Source organism: Callorhinus ursinus, unplaced genomic scaffold (genome assembly GCF_003265705.2).
Source record: "Callorhinus ursinus isolate GAN/ISIS: 27379988/994484 unplaced genomic scaffold, GSC_fseal_2.0 scaffold12, whole genome shotgun sequence".
NCBI lineage: Eukaryota > Metazoa > Chordata > Mammalia > Carnivora > Otariidae > Callorhinus > Callorhinus ursinus.
The window spans coordinates 80,343,854-80,361,438 of record NW_027397074.1 but is presented as its reverse complement, the minus strand read 5'-3'; the positions used below and the strand labels follow the sequence as shown (position 1 = coordinate 80,361,438).

Below are 17,585 nucleotides of genomic sequence, written 5' to 3'. Positions count from 1 at the left end.
GAACATAATAAAAAAATAAAATATTTATTGGAAGGTTAAAAAAATAAAGACTATTAGGCTAGTCACAAAATGGATTAAAGATGAGGCAAGTCCCAAAACTGACAGTCAGCTGAGTGGGTAACACTGCATGCCCAAAAAGGCTCTTGAAATATCATGAACGTGTGTTAGAAAACTCAGAATTATCAGGTGCTCTAATTACTTTTCAGGTGGGTCTGTGAATGGCATCTTGCAAAAATGTTCTGTCTCATAGCAGGTTTGGGAGAACTGTTTTCTCAGTTTCTGATCTCTTCTTACTAATTTTCTTTTTCTCTTTTTCATTTTTAGTAAATAATTTAAACTTTCCAAATCTCAGTTGCTTCATCTGTTAAGTAGGGAAAATGATTTTGAACCCAAATGAAAGAATAAATCTAAGAAAAAAATTATCTTTTTAGAGTCTTCCGAGATCTCTGACTCACTAATCAACATTATGCATTAAAAGGGAAAGGTAATATGAGCTATTTTCTATTCTCGGATTCCAATAGGAGCTGTAACACCAAGGCCATGGTAGATGTATTTATTCTGTCATTTATCAATCATACACTTAAGATAGTTCCTGCTCTGTATTATGCATGCCCTATGCATTTATAAAAACTCAGTCCACGTGATTACTCTGTGAGGTAGGTACAATTATCTCCATTTTACAGATGATAGAATGGAGACAGAGAGGTTAAAGAACTAGCCCAGGGTCAACAGCTGGTAAGTGGCAGAGTCTGGATTTGGACTCAAGAAGGCTTCTTCTAAGACCCTGTTCTATAAGCTGCTCACTAGTTGATGTGCTGTCATTCTGCTTGATTCTCCAGCAATCAGGTTGACCTTGTCAGGGGTCAAAGGACCTTAGATAACCTTAAAGAAGTTGAACTTGAAAGAGCCCCAGTGGGAGGGAATGAAACACCTAGTTCAGGTAACTGAAGCTAGGTCATTTCCTTGTATTGCAGTGTGTGCTGACTGCCCCCTCTGATGCTTGTCCATCTATATTACAGCCCTCAGTCCCTGGCTGAACCTTTTCCATCAGATCTGAGCATAGGCACTGTGCTTCACCCTTGTTATTCCTCTTCTGACAAAGGAGGGTTCATATGTTGCTCATCCCCTTAGCAGGTTCTCTACGTTATTCCTAAGGCGAAAAAAACGTAACCTCACAGGATGGAAGATATTACTGCCTTGATGTTTTGAGAGCCCCTGACATTTTCTTGAGGCTTTAAAAAAAGTCACTGTCTCAGGGAGTAGGAGAATGAAAGAATCCATGTTGGGGACTTTGAGGGCTAAGAATAATGATCAGGTGTGCTAGTGATAAGTAGTTAAGTACAAGACTGCCGCTGACAAAACTGTTTTTTCAAGTTTGAGGGGCCCCACGGTGGGATCCTGCTGTTTGAAGCAAAGCTCAAGAGGAAAAGCCTTCCTTCCGAGCAGTGGGACACCACATGATTCTGATAATACCGTGTCCACAATTGGGAACAGTCTTCAGTCTTCATGCCTGACCAGTGGTCTCTGGATACCGTGCATATGAGCGTCATTTTCTCAGGGTGTCTTTGTGTCCAGCCCTGTGCTGATGCAGTGTCCTGCTGGCAGGCCTTGATCTTCTGGGGCAGAAGTATTATTCCTATTTTAATGGCGAGGGCTCTGTATTTTAAGTACTTGCGCCAGCCACACAGTAAGTAGGGGAAATGAGATTTGTTCCCGTCTCCTTGACTCCAATCTAGTGGTGGTGTCTGCTCTTTTAACCTCATGTATCTCTGAATTCTTGACCTCTGCTAACCTCTGGGGTATCTTATTGCTTTCCTCTAATTCCAGTGTTGTGTCCAGGTGTGTGTGTGTTTTCCCTCCTCCACGGCTTTCTCTCGTGAGAAGGAGAGATACCAGTGAGCTTGCAGGGCACAGCTTGTCCCTGCTGTGACTCAGCAGAAACTTCGTAACTTTTGGAAGACCCTCTGATCACTAGAAGGCTGCTACTGCTGGTCTTTTCCTCTGATAGAAGGTTCTAGAGGCTTTCGTATAATGCAGCATACAGTACAGGACTCATGATGACATCAGAACAGCAAAAACATAGCTCAGACCCCTCCAAAGTGTATAGCTAAGTACAGGGTAAAAATGAAATTCTACTCTAAAAATGATACCCTAAAAATGATTTTGAACCAGGTAATAGTTTAGAAACAGTTTTTTACTGCCTTATTTTAAGAGCTTTAAATAATTTTATTTCTGTTTTTCCATTCTTTTAAACTTTTACGTAAAAGTGCATCGTGTTTAATATGACAACCATATCACTTTTCCTATTTTCAAGGATATATAGAAAATAAATATTTGATTCACTTGAATAACTTTATAGTTTACAGTTTGCTTATATTGCTGAATATATATAAACTCATTCCAAATATACAGCCTGACATCTTAGAATCTGAGGTATTGACTTTGGGCAACAGTTAAGCCAATTTTTAAATTCTCATTGGAAACACTGAATTGAAACGCTGTAATCTTCTGAAGAACTAACTTCTACTTCATGTTTCAGCAAAGACTTAATTGTTGTTTCAAGAATTTCTAACTCTAAAAATGGTGGCAATTTATATTCCAAGGAAATACGATTATCTAGCTCAGAAAAGGGAAGAAGCATAGAATTGCCTTTATTTTTATAGTTATGATCATGTATTGACAGCACATGTGAACAATTTAGACATAAAATTATGATGGAAAAAACTGGCAACAAAGAGGCAGTGGACGTAGATAATAGTCCTCTGCCAAGTAAAGTGAATTCTATTTATGTGTTTATTTACTTAGGCATATTAGATGTCTTGAGCAGCAATCTGGACTTCACCTTTTTCTTTTTGTTTTTTTTCTCAGCATATATATTTGCTTACATTGTTGAATACTATATATTATATGCTTTGAGTAACATATATATATTTTTTAATGGTGTACTATGTATTTTTAAATGAAAGTTAATTACACTTAATTTTGTACATATGCTAGAATTTTATAACTCTTGAGGTTAATGAAGTTTTCATGACTTGTCAAAAAATAGAGAATAATTAACGTCATGATACATTTTAAGATAAAACTAAAAAGCTTCTGCACAGCAAAGGAAACCATCAGCAAAATGAAAAGACAACCTACTAAATGGGAGAAAATATTTGGAAATCATTTATCCAATAAGGGTTAATATCCAAACTATATAAAGAACTCATATAACTCAGTGGCAAAAAACCAAATGATCTATTTTAAAAATGGGCAGAAGATCTGAATGGACACTTTTCCAAAGAAGACATCCGGATGGCCAACAGGTACATGAAAAGGTGCTTTACATCACATGTCATCATCAAAATCACAATGAGATATTACCTCACACCTGTTAGAATGGCTATCATCAAAAACACAAGTGATTACAAGTGTTGGTAGGATGTCGGGAGAAGAGGACCCTCGTGCATGTAAGTTGGTGCAGCCACTACAGAAAACAGTTATGGAAGTTCCTCAAAAAATTAAAAATAGAACTACTATTTGATTCAGCAATTTCATTCCTGGGTATTCACCCAAAGGAAATGAAAACACTAACTCAAAAAGATCTCTGTAACCCCATGACACTGCACCACTATAGCTAAGACAAGGAAACAAAGTAAGTGACCATCCGTGGAAGAATAAAAATGTGGTATATATACGATGAAATATTAATCAGACATTAAAAGGATGGAAACTTTGCCATCTGTGACAACCTGGATGGACCCTGAGGGCATTAGGCTAGTGAAATAAGTCACACAGAAATAAGACAGAGAAAGACAAATACCATAGGATCTCACTTATATGTGGAACCAAAAAGGGAGGGAGAGAGAGAGAGAGAGAGAGAAGGAAGAAAGGGAGGGAGGGGGTAAGGAGAGAGAGAGAGAGAGGGAGGGAGAGAGGAAGGAAGGAAGGAAGGAAGGAAAGAAGGAAGGAAGGAAAGAGAAAAAAAGAAAAACTAGCTCATAGATACAAAGAATGAATTGATGATAACCAGAGGCCAGTGTGTGGGGAGTGAGTGAAATGGGTGAAAAGGGTCAAGAGGTACAAAGTTCCAGTTATAAAATAAATAAGTCATGGAGATGTATGCACAGCAAAGTGACTATAGTTAATAATACTGTATTGCATGATTGAAAGTGGCTCTTAAGAATAAAAAGTGGAGAGTGACTCTAAAAATAAAAAAAAGTGGCTCTTAAGAGAGTAGATCTTAAAAGTTTTCATTACATGAAAAAAAAATTTTAACTATGGTGACCAGTGTTAACTATACTTATTGTGGTGATCATTTTGCAGTATCTACAAATATTGAATCATAAAAAAAAGCAGCTCTTACTTATTTTATCACCATTAGCATCGTGAAGACAGTTGTTCAATTCTGGTAAATTCAGAGGAATTTCCACTACCATGAAAGAAAGATGATGTTAGCTAATCATAATTGTCTCATGGTGTTTGGTGCTACCCCAGACCATCTTCAGGTAAGTAGATTCAAACATTACAAAAGATATTGGTGGAAACTATCTGAAGAACTTTAACAGGTAATTCAATTTTATTAGAAATTATTTTTTAAATGAAATTATTATAACCCAATAGTAAATGTAATGTTTGAGCAGTGCTCAAGACTCTGACCTCTAGAACCATTTAAACATTTACTAATGAATTTCCTTCATTTCACCAAATCCTAAACATTTAATATATTTTAGGATTTTTTAACATAGCTTCTCATTGCACTAGAGCCTTCCATAACTTTTCCCCCTTGCTTCTAAATTATTCCATCAAGGAATTTAGAATTTCTCTAAACTCTTACTTCATTGGCCTCACAATTGGAGAGATAGAGTCATATAATTCTGCAATATTTTCTGTATTGAAATTTCAGATCTACTTTGGAAGTTCTGTCTTATGGTATTAATCCTACTGTATTGTTTCTGGCTACCACAAGGTGATTAAAAAGTCACATATGTCTAAATACATAAGCCAGAGAAATGCACTGAGGTAATTTTTTACATTTAATTGTTTTCTCCTTACACTAATATTCCTGGCTTCAAAAAATAAAGAACACTTAATATTTTTTAAAAGAAATAGGGGTGCCTGGGTGGCTCAGTTGGTTGGGTGACCAACTTGTGGTTTTAGCTCAGGTCATGATCTCATGGATCATGAGATTGGGCCAGTGTCAGGCTCTGCACTCAGTGGGGAGTCTGCTTGAGATTGTCTCCCTCTGCCCCGTCCCCTGCTTTCCCCCCACCTCTCTCAAATAAATAAATAAATAAATAAATAAATAAATAAATAAATAAATAAATCTTTTTTAAAAAAGACTAAATATTCTGATAATTTAGATGTCCCAAATCCTAATGTGGTCCCTCAATTTTAGAAGATCCACTTTTCATGGAACTTTGCCCTATTTTTAAAGCTAAAAGATGGACAGTAACCATTTTTAATTCAAACTTCTAAGCGGGAACTTCTTCTGTGTTTTTGCTTCAGCAAACCACATAAATTTAAAAGGAAACCCTACTCAAACAACATTCTATCTGTGCTTCACATGGGTCTTTTCTGCAGTACTCTATACAAAGAAGCCTTCACCTGAGCATTCCTCAGGCTGTAGATGAGGGGACTCAGCATTGGATTAAAGAGACTGTGAAATAGAGACAGTATTTTCTCCAGCTCTTCTCATTGATTGGAGTCTGGGACCATATAAACCACCATGGCTATGCCAAAAAAGAGCCCCACCACACAAAGGTGGGAGGAGCAGGTGGAGAAGGCCTTTCTTTGGCCCTCCTTTGACTGGATCTTTAGGATGGCCCAGAGGATGCACATGTAGGAGACTAGCATTAAGCAGAGTGGCCCGACTAAGACAAACATACAGGCAGGCAAGGATAACCACGTGGTTGATTCACGTATCAGCACAGGGCCAGTTTGAGGACAGACAGAATTTCACAGAAGAGGTGGTTCACTTCCCTGGGTCCACAGAAGGGCAACCTTAGAAGGAGAATTGCATGTACCAGAGACAGAATAAATCCACATGACAATTAAGTGACAGCCAGAACCAAGCACACTCTCCAGTTCATGATCACAGTGTCCTGGAGAGGACGACAGATTGCCACAAACCTATCATAGGACATCACCACCAAAATCAGGCACTCTGTAGCAGCAAAACCCAAATACAAAAATGTCTGCATTATGCATGGGACAAAGGAGATGGTTCTCTTCTGAGTCACTAAGTTTGCCAACATCTAGGGGACATTATTGGGCGCATAGGACATGTCAATGACAGCCAGGTGTGAGAGGAAGAAGTATATGGGGGTGTGCAGTCTCAGGTCCAGACAGATGAGTCCAAAGATCAGGCCATTTGCCAACAGACTGAAGATACAGAACAGGGAGAAGATCCAGAAGAGGAATCCTTCCATCTCTGCACTGAGCTGGAGTCCCACCAAGATGAATTCTGTGACCCATGACTGGTTGCTTCCCATTTCTTAATGACAGTTTATCAAGGACTGAAGTGTGAGAAAAGGTAGAGCTGGAGAATCGACAAAAATTAGAGTTACTTATCTCAAAATGAGCTCAGAGAAAGGTTGTATCTTTGGCCTCACTTGCCACATCCCGCTATTCCCAAAATTGGTTACCTTCTTGATTTGAACTTTTGATGAGGACTACGTTTAAACTCACAGAAAAGTGTCAAGAATTATACCAAAAAAACCCATGTTCCTTTACACAGATTCAACATATTTTAATATTTCTTTCATATTTACCTTTTTCTCTTTTTCTCTACATCTATGCTACCTTTTCTGAGTGTAGGATGAATTCAGGAATTTTTTAAATACTGGGAATTATTGTATATCCCTATAGAGCATACTAGGGTTAGAGAATTGTAAATTCTCAATCTAGTATATATTGGGCCAGAAAATGCATCTGGGTCATTCAAAAATATTAGTGTGGTTATAAACCGTGTGCATCACCACCCTCATTGTATAATCCTGATGGGGTGTTGCCATGGGGTCATAGTCCTCCTCATTTGAACCATTTTATTGTAGGTACCACTAGGTACTACAAAGAGAAAGAAGGCAGCCTACTTGATCTTCTCTAGGCCCCATTGGGAGGCTAATGATAAAGCAGCCTGTAAAAAGGGTCTTTTCTACTCTTGTGAATCAGAGCAGATGCATATGAAGAAGCTCTTCAGGTACCTATTAAATGTATGGGCTTGGTCCATATTAACAGTTAAGAGGTAGATCCTCACTATGAAGATCTGGATAACCCTCAAGATAAAATCAAAGATAAAAAGGGGGTTATACCAAATGTCGTGTATTTGAACGGAGATTCTCTTTCCCAAATAGGAAGTCTTGTGGGTATGTAATATGTCCTGAACATCTTTATATCTCAAAATAGCAGGTAAAGCTCTCGATGAAACAGGCACTCAGGAAATGTTTGTTAGATGGATCGTTGTCATTTTAGTTCAAAAATGGATGTGCTAAGTGTCTTCTATTTGCCAGTTTCATTTGACAAAGACATGGTTTCTCCTTCCTTAGAGAACTTCACAGAATATGATCACTGGAAAATTAAAGAGAGACAAAATCACAGATTCTTTCACTTCCATGAGTATGATTGCATTTGGGAAGCTTCTACGTAAATGTGTCTTAAGGTTCGGACATGGATTTTTTTCTACAATTAAAGACTATGCCTACGTTATGTAAAGTGGAAGACAGCAACATCAGTATTGCAGAATTCTAGGGGCACAGTGGGATACAATAAGCAACGTCTGAACCACATTTACTCTGTGAACAGAAAGGATAAAAATACTGTTGAAGGCACTGAATCCATCGCTCTTCAGTGGGAACATTTGTTTAATAACTTTTTAGCCTAGTTATTTTTGTGTCTGAATTAGTATATCTTTTCATTCTCATTTTCATTACCCTATTACCATCTTGCTGTTAAAAAAATGAACAACATAAAAATAAGACTGAAACTACGTCAATACTGTTAGGCAGTGGGGCTCCTGGGTGACTCGATCAGTTAAGCATCCGACTCTTGTTTTTGGCTCAGGTCATGATCTCAGGGTCCTGACATGGAACAGCACTGGGCTATGTGCTGGTAGTGGAGCCTGCTTGAAATTCTCTCTTTCCCTCCCCACCCCCCCCCCAAAAAAGAAAAAATTAAGCAAATACAGTACTGGCATAGAGAAGAAAATGTCATGGCAGTGATACCTAAAATTTCATCTCCCCAGTGGAGTAAATGAAACAATAACAGCTCAAATTAGGAAAGCTTTGCTCAGTCAGTAGGAGCAGCTCTCTCTGGGCTGTCCTGGACTCCAGAATGTTTTTTGATCAAGGAAGCTATACCTATTTCTCCAACTCTCATCAGGAACATTGGCACTCCTTTTATCCTACTTTGTGATAGGAAGGACATGTATATAAATTCAGTGATTTTTTCTTATTTTATTATGTTATGTTAATCACCATACATTACATCATTGGTTTTTGATGTAGTGTTCCATGATTCATTGTTTGTGTATAACACCCAGTGCTCCATTCAATAAAAATTCAGTGATTTTTAAGTCTGAAAATCATCACAACAGAGTGAGAACCTGGGATGGTTCCACAAAGGATAACTATATGGCAAACTTACATCTTCCAGTGTTTCAGCAAAGACTTACTGTAACTGTTACTAGAATATTCTTTTCCAATAAGACAGATTGCTCTGCATATGAAGATCTTCTGGGCGCCTGGGTGGCTCAGTTGATTAGGTGACCATCTCTTGATTTACATTCAGGTCATGATCTGGGTGTACCAGGATCAATCCCCTCCCTGGGCTTGCTCTCTCTCTCTCTCTCTTACTCTGTCTCTAAAACCAATAAATAGACACTTAAAAAAAAAAAAAGATCTTCATTTAAGCTAGGTGATATATAAAGTCTTTTTATTAATTTGGCCATTTGGGAACCTTGTTCAGAGAAAATGGCTGCATAAGGCTTCTCATTGTCTGAGCCACCTCACACTGCCCTGAGACAGCTGTGCTAACTCTGCCCACCACCACTCAGTTACATTAGGAGGAAATGGTGAGAGATCCTGGGGGAGTTCAAGGATGCCTGCCCACCACCCAGTGGGCAGATGGTCCCTAAGGTACAGGAGGGAGACATCCAGGTGCCTATTGTGTCTACCTACAGTGCACAGTGTGAGTCGGGAGGGAAGTTCACCCAGGAATATCATTTTTGTCCACATAGCCTGCCCTTTATCAACTACCTATACTGAAAATCATCTCCCAGCATAAATTAATAATCTCTTCTGCATAAGGACATGTTAGCACTGAGTTTTCTCACAAGGAGCAACTTTAAACTCTAGAGGGTTGAGAAATATACCTCTAAAACGGATGTAGGGTCCTGTTCCCTTCATAGCTTTCAGAGGATTGAATCCCAGATACAGAAGGAGTCACTCACTAGACTTCTGAAGTTTCTTCAAAGAACCTCAGGAGCATAGCTTTTATTTTAGAGTCAGATGAATTAAAAACATTCTTGAGTTTCTATTGAGAATTCAAATTCCCAGAAAGATCATACAATATTAGACCTATTTATGTTCTTCCTAAGATCAGGGAGGGAAATCCCTGAATTTTCTCTCTGGGGGAGAGGTTGGTTGTGTCTGATGGTCCTTGGAGGAAAATTCTGGTGAGGAAACAGGGTGGATATTGGCATCACACTGTGTGTACACCAACTTCCAACTATCTCAAGGGTTATAAGATGAGACAAATATCACAAATTACTATACCAAAACTCTCAAATTGATTACAGTTTTATGAAGTCATGCTTCTTTACAATCCCCATCAAAGCATCTGAGGGACTGGGATTTTTAGATGCTTGAGAAGTGGATTCCCGTGGAACCTGTTATGGCAACTCTGAGAGAGAATAGATCCCCAAGCCAAGATGTATCTCTATCTGCAGCAAGGATTGGTAAATACAAATGAGGAAGGTTTCTACTATTCATAAGCAACAATTATTGAGCCCTTATCTTGTTTCAGAAAATGTGCCAAATGCTCTATACTGACTACATGGTTTAATCTGATCAGCATTACCATTTGATGAATGTGGAGACTAAGTTTGAATATACTAAGTTATTGGTTCTTTAAGTGTGGTCCAGAGGCTGGGGAGAATGTCTGAGAATCTCTCAAAGGGGCCATACGATCAAAACTATTTTCATAATTATATTTAGACTTTTGGTCTTTTTCACCCTCCCTCTCTCATGAGTGCCCCATGGAGTTTTCCAGAGGTAACATGACATGTGATATTGCATCAGACAGAGTACAGCAAAAATATAAAATTCAGCTTTCCTTGCTTAAGACAACATATAAGATTGTTCAAAATGTAAAATGGGGGCACCCGGGGGCCTCAGTTGGTTAAGTGTCTGAATCTTGAATTCAGCTCAGGTCATAATCTCAGGGTGGTGAGATCCAGCCCCGTGTCACACTTCGCACTCAGCGTCGAGTCGTCTTAGGATTCTTCAACTCCCTCTTCCTCTGCCCTTTCCCTGCTCTGGTGCCATTCTGTCACTCTCTCTCTCTCTCTCTCTCTCTCTCTCTTTCATATTTTTAAAATGTAAAACATACCTACTCTCTTCACTGTTTTGTAAGATGTCTTCACAGCAGAGCCCAGACTAGCACTTGATTAAAAAAGAGTGGGGCAGCTACCTAGGGGGCCATCTTGAGAATCCTGCCACCTGCAGTCTTTTCTCTTAACTAAGGAGCAGCCCTTGGATCCCGTGTTTTTCCTCAGACACATGCTATCCTGTCACTGCTCTTCATCATCTGCCACATGTGCCTCCAGGACTCCTACCCCTAATTATCAAAGTAATTCTGAGTCCCAACTCAGAGGGACACAATTTCCAGTTCTGTGGCTCACTCTAACTGTTAGGATCAGAATATTTTAAAGTTCCTTTTAATTCCTAACTTATATAAATTTAACTGAGTTAACCCTTTTTTATTGCACAGTCCACACACCTGGACCTCAGCCTAGGTGCTCCTACAGCAAAATGACCATATTTTTCTAAGCCTCTACATTTAAAGAGCACTTAGGTAGCAGGTACAGCAATGTTTTACTTAATAGGATAGATACAGCAAGAGCATGAATATGCCCCGTATTTGGAGGAGCCAGTGGAGACTAGGGATAGACTCAAAGAAACAGTGATATCCTAGAAAGCCATGGCATACATTTTCACTTTTTGTACTAATTTGATTACTTGCTCCCCTTGGAGCTATGTTGTTTGTACCTTGTAATAACCTTGAGCAGAGCTATTTAGCATAGAAATGAGCTGATGGTTAGCCAACTCTAGTGCTTCCCCACACCAGCCATTTTCCTTTGGTATTACAACTTGAGGAGGCTTTAACGTGATCTCCCAGTACATTTGGTCATCAGTATCAGCATTGACGTATCATTTATTTCCATAAGGTGGTTGAATTTTATCAATAATGCCAATGGTACCCCACAGCAGAGTACAGTCATGGTACAATTCAGTTTCAATACAAAACAAATCAGTAAGAATTACAGAAGTATTTGCTGTGACATTCCAATAGATTTGGCCCTTGTCCATACACCAGATTATTACAATGACAGGTGTCCTTACAATTAGCCATGGTTCACTGATTTCTGAGTTCCAATCATTTGAAGACAAAACCAGTTACCCTACCTCAGTTTAAAGGCTTGTGCTGAAGTTAGTTTTTATTGTGTGTCATTATATATCAGTGAGGACATGGTGTTATTCAGAGCAGTTCCTTTTCCTCCCAGCTGATGACCTTCAAGCATCTTAAAAACTCATGGGTTTTGATAGGGATTGCATTGAAAGTGTAACTTGCTCTGGGCAGCATAAACATTTTAACAATGTTTATTCTTCCAATCCATGAGCATGGAATGTTTTTCCATCTCTTCCTATCTTCCTCAATTTCTTTTGTAAGTGTTCTATAGTTTCTAGAGTATAGATTCTTTACCTCTTTGCATAGGTTTATTCCTAGGTATCTTATGGTTTGGGGATCTGTTGTAAATGGAATGGATTCCTTAATTACTCTTCCTTCAGTTACATTATTAGTGTATAGAACTGCAACTGATTTCCATGCATTGATTTTGTATCCTGTCAAGTTGCTGAATTGCTGTATGAGTTCTAATAACTTGGGGTGGGGTCTTTTGGGTTTTCCACATCAAGTATTATGTCATCTGTGAAGAGAGAGAGTTTTACTTCTTCTTTGCCAGTTTGAATGCCTTTTATTTCTTTTTGTTGTCTGATTGCTGAGGGTAGGATTTCTATTACTATGTTGAACAATAATGGTGAGAGTGGGCATCTTTGTCATGTTCCTGACCTTAAGGGAAAAGCTCTCAGTTTTTCCCCATTGAGAATGATATTCTCTGTGGGCTTTTCATAGATGGCTTTTATGATATTGAGGTATGTTCCCTCTATCCCTACACTTTGAAGAGTTTTAATCAGGAAAGAAAAGACCCCGGATTGCCATGGGAATGTTGAAAAAGAAAATCAAAGTTGGGAGCATCACAATGCCTTACTTCAAGCTATATAACAAAGCCATAGTCATCAAGACAGTATAGTATTGGTACAAATACAGAAACATATATCAATGGAACAGAATAGAGACCCCAGAAATGGACCATCAACTCTATGGTCAACTAATCTTTGACAAAGCAGGAAAGAACGTCCAATGGAAAAAAGACAGTCTCTTCAATAAATGGTGCTGGGAAAACTGGACGACCACAGGCAGAAGAATAAAACTAGACCATTCTCTTACACCATACACAAAGATAAATTCAAAATGGATGAAAGACTTCAATGTGAGACAGGAATCCATCAAAATCCTAGAGAAGAACACAGGCAGCAACCTCCTTGACATTGGCCCCTGCAACTTCTTTGAAGACGCGTCTCTAAAGGCAAAGGAAACAAAAGCAAAAATGAACTTTTGGGACTTCCTTAAGATAAAAAGTTTCTGCACAGCAAACAGTCAACAAAACTAAGAGGCAATCCATGGAATGGGAGAAGATATTTGCAAATGACATGTCAGATAAAGGGCTGATACCCAAGATCAAGATCTATAAAGAACTTATCAAACTCAACACCCCAAAAAACAAATAATCCAGTCAAGAAATGAGCAGAAGACATGAACAGACACTTCTCCAAAGAAGACATACAAATGGCTAACAGACACATGAAAAAATGTTCAACATCACTAGCCATCAGGAAATACAACTCAAAACCACAATGATATACCACCTTACGCCAATTAGAATGGCCAAAATTAACAAGACAGGAAACAAATGTTGGCAAGATTGCGGAGAAAGGGGAACCCTCTTACACTGTTGGTGGGAATGCAAGCTGGTGCAGCCACTCTGGAAAACAGTATGGACGTTCCTCAAGAAGTTAAAAATAGAGCTACCTTGTGACTCAGGAATTGCACTACTAGGTATTTACCTCAAAGATACAGATGTAGTAAAAAGAAGGGGAACATGCACCCCAATATTCATAGCAGCAATGTCCACGGTAGCCAAACTGTGGAAAGAACTTAGATACCCTTCAACAGACAAATGGATAAAGAGGTGGTCCATATATACAATGGAATATTACTCAGCCATCAGAAAGGATGAATACCCACCTTTTGCATCGACATGGATGGAACTGGAGGGGATTATGCTAAGTGAAATAAGTCAAGCAGAGAAAGACAATTATCATATGTTTTCAGTCAGATGTGGAACATAAGGAATAGAACAGAGGACCACAGGGGAAGGGAGGGAAAACTGGGAAGAAATCAGAGAGGGAGACAAATCTGAAAGCCTCTGTACTCCAGAAAACAAACTGAGGGTTACAGAAGGGAGGGGCTGGGGGTATGGGATAACTGGGTGATGGGTATTAAGGAGGGTATGTGTTGGGGTGAGCACTGGGTGTTATACACAACTAATGAATCGTTGAACACTACATCAAAAACTTATGATGTACTATATGCTGGCTAACTGACTATAATAATAATAAAAAAACTCATTGGCTTTGTGGCTCTTTGAAAATGCTGTCAATAGGGCCTGGAGTCTCTATCACCACAGCATGGTTGTGGATGCCTCATGAACCTTCCCTTTTCAGCAGTTGTACTGAAAAGCCCCATTACTGTTTTCACCCTTGGTAATTACAATTTGGTGACAAAGGATTGGGTTTTGTTTGTTTGTTTTACTTTATTATCATAGTTGGGGGCAGTGTATTTTAGAAATTTACTTTGAGATCTGAAGAGATTATCTAGTTTATCAGTCAAGGTTTAAAAGGTATTTATTTTCATTTTGTTTTTGTTTTTAGAGATCAGAGATTCAACATTTCATGACTTTGAAGTTTACAACTGTAAGCTGTTCATTTGAAAATGGTTTATTATAATTCTTTTTTAATACCAGGAGATTGGCAGACCTGAGAGGAAATCCATCCCAGTTGTATGAATGTCAGAATTGGGCATGTTGATTTTTGAGAAAGAAAGGGCTAACAGCAGGACATACTATTATATAGCATTCTATAGCTCAAGGCAGAAGAGAAGCCAGATGGATTTATTTATTTTTTTAAAGATTTTATTTATTTATTTGACAGAGAGAGAGAAAGCACAAGTAGAGGGGCAACAAAGGGAGAGGGAGAAGCAGGCTGCCTGCTCAGCAGGGAGCCCAACCTGGGGCTTGATCCCAGGACCCTGGGATCATGACCTGAGCCGAAGGCAGATGCTTAATGACTGAGCCACCCAGGCGCCCCATGAAGCCAGACGGATTTAAAGGAGATTATTGGAAGTAAGGTAACTTCGCACTCTGAAGATCACAGAAATTCTCGGCTTTAGAATTCTCCTGGACCATCAGTCTCCATGATGCCCTTTCTCTACATAGCAAAGATTTGCCTATTATAGGAACTCCAGCTTGTTCTTATACAACCCTTTATTGGGTGTTTTCTGTGGAAATGCCTATGAAGGCAATGATGTAAACCTTCCCTTAATCCTGTCTTCTGTCTCCTGAGCACCCTGGTGTCTTTCCTACACGGCCTTGCAAGGCGTGCATGCCTCCTTCTCCAGGACCTGTGAGGACAACAAACTTTGTGTTTCCCTGACATTTCCCTGTGTCTCCTCATGTGGACATACCCAACTCACCGTTGCATTTAAAAAATATAAAACACTTCATCTGTGATTTGCATTTCTTGTTTCTTCAAGGTGACTTTGGTCAGAAGGATTAATCTTGAAAAGGCCTAATATTTATCAATTCTTCACATTCTGTGTCTTGTGCTTCTTGAATCATCTCTAAGAATCTTTGCATACATACAGTCATGAAGGTATTCATCTATTTTATTTTCTAAAGTCTACATGGCTTCAGGTTGTATGTTTAGGTCTAAGATATTCTATCTTAATGTGGCATTTATTATAGCATAAGGTGAAAAAATGCCACCTACCATATTTCATGGGGAGCAGAGTGCCCCTCACTATGTTGATTTTTGTTATCCTTCACATGTGCCTCTGCTTATACAGGGCTCTCCTCAGGGCACCCTTGACCTCTGCATTCCTCAGGCTATAGATCAGTGGGTTCAGCATAGGGTTGAAAAGGCTATAAAACAGGGAAAGGATCTTCTGCTGCTCCTCAGGGTGGTGGGATTTGGGGGCCATGTACATGACAATGGCACTGCCAAAGAAGAGCCCCACCACACAGAGGTGGGAGGAACAGGTGGAGAAGGCCTTTCTGCGGCCCTCCCCGGACCGGATCCTCAGGATGGCAAACAGGATGGGTATATAGGACACCAGCACCAAGCAGAGGGGCCCCAGTAAGATAAACACAGGCCACAAAGATGACCACTTGGTTGAGCCTCGTGTCAGCACAGGCCAGCTTGAGGACGGACAGGATTTCACAGAAGAAGTGGTTGATTTCATGAGGCCCACAGAAGGGCAGCCTCAGGATGAGAATTAAATGGACCAGAGCCAAGAGGGAGATAAACACCCAGCAAGTCACAGCCAGGACCATGCACATTCTCCAGTTCATGATGAGCGTGTAATGTAGGGGATGGCAGATTGCCACAAACCGGTCATAGGACATCATGACCAAAATCAGGCACTCTATATGAGCAAAAGCCAGATACAAAAAAGTCTGCGTAATGCAAGGAACAAAGGAGATGGTTCTTTTCAGATTCACAAGATTTGCCAGGATCTTGGGGACATTGTTGGAAGCATAGGCCATGTCAACAATGGCCAGGTGAGAGAGGAAGAAGTACATGGGGGTGTGCAGTCTAGAGTCTAAGCAGATAAGCCCTAGGATGACTTCATTCCCTAGAAGGGTGAGCATATAGAAGAGGCAGAAAAGTCCAAAGAGAAAGAGCTCCAGTGCTGGATCGACCTGGAATCCCAGCAGAGTGACTTCTGTGATCCATGTCTGGTTGCCTCCCATGCTCCTATGCCAGAGACTGACAAGTCCACATTCACAACAGGAAGGTCAGAGCTCTAGGGTAATCACGACTCAAAATAGCACTAAATGTTACAGAATGAACATTTAGAAATATATTACCATGGATCGATATTCTGTCATTTATTTTTAGATGTCTCTAAAAAACTCAGTGTGCTAATATAAATCAGAAAAAAATTCCCCTTCCATCAATGGAGTGATAGGCTATATCTGTATATAATTTACTGCAAATAAAATATGTTACAAGATAATATTACACATTATTATATACAGTACCTAATAGCATACACATACATACATGCACACATATGTTGTTTTGGAGAATTAAAGTGCTCTGGCTTCCTTTCAAGGGTGTGAGTCTTGATTATTAAGGTAGTTAGAAGAGAGATGCCCTGACAGAATGTATGGAACAGAAGGTAGTTTTGTTTCCTAAGCTTGCTTGTCTCCTTGGTCCAAGATAGGAGGTGATAAGGGCCCTCTGTTCTTTATAGGTTGCTTACTTAACAATTTCCCTTCTCAGATGCTTTTCTACCTATTTGTTTCAGATTTGAAGTGCCTTCTAAATAAAGTCTCATTTTATAGTGTCTTTATAACTTTGTAAGCCCCTCATTTTCAGCTACTAAGCCTCTGTACAAGCTTCTTCTAGTACTTCTTTTCCACTTCCGGCGTTTCCAGTTTTATCCTGAGAGTTTTATCGACTTTTTATCAGCACCGGATACCGAAATTTAGGCATAGGTAAAAGAATTCTTTGGCCCCATGCAATGAACACGTGTATATATCCTAAATTCAGGTAAACAGGAGGACATTTCTGCAACTTTCTCAACTATGAATCTCAAAAGGGAAAATGAGTTAACATTAACAGCTATAGTGTAACTGTATTTTCTTTGGGTGTTTTCTCTTTTTCCTTTTATAACATAATACACAGAAAAATCTGTGTGTGTGACAGAATTGTCATCATGGTATCTTCCCAGCTTTGGTAACTCCTATGGCCATCAACTCCCCTCAGACCTTCTTCACCTGCTACCATGCTGACTGCCCCCTGCTGTTCTGATGGATTCTGAGCAGGTCACAGGGAGTGGGAACAGGTGGGGCATTGGTTGGATATTTTTTTCTAGGAAGCTCTTCCTGGGAGGTGGCTGGGTCTATCCAGGGGGAAAAA

General features: G+C 39.5%; 1 protein-coding gene, 1 long non-coding RNA gene and 1 pseudogene across 3 annotated transcripts in view; 1 reads left to right on the top strand and 2 right to left on the bottom strand.

Moving 5' to 3' along the window:
• The first annotated feature begins 3,390 nt into the window (after positions 1 to 3,390).
• The window catches only part of LOC112811060 (uncharacterized), a 35,888-nt gene continuing 21,693 nt past the window's right edge, over positions 3,391 to 17,585 (top strand). The window contains exons 1-3 of one of the 2 annotated variants that reach the window (XR_003204958.2): positions 3,391 to 3,452; positions 4,309 to 4,490; positions 7,530 to 7,816. This is a non-coding gene — a long non-coding RNA (uncharacterized lncRNA). Of the gene's footprint in view, positions 3,453 to 4,308; positions 4,491 to 7,529; positions 7,817 to 17,585 lie in introns of those variants that run through there. The other variant, XR_012380387.1, reaches the window with a different exon arrangement.
• Positions 5,545 to 6,476, bottom strand: LOC112811059 (olfactory receptor 2A2-like; annotated as a pseudogene).
• On the bottom strand, positions 15,481 to 16,411 carry LOC112811056 (olfactory receptor 2A12-like). Its single transcript, XM_025854973.1, is given in 2 exon segments — positions 15,481 to 15,799; positions 15,801 to 16,411. Coding segments are annotated over 2 exon segments (930 nt in total).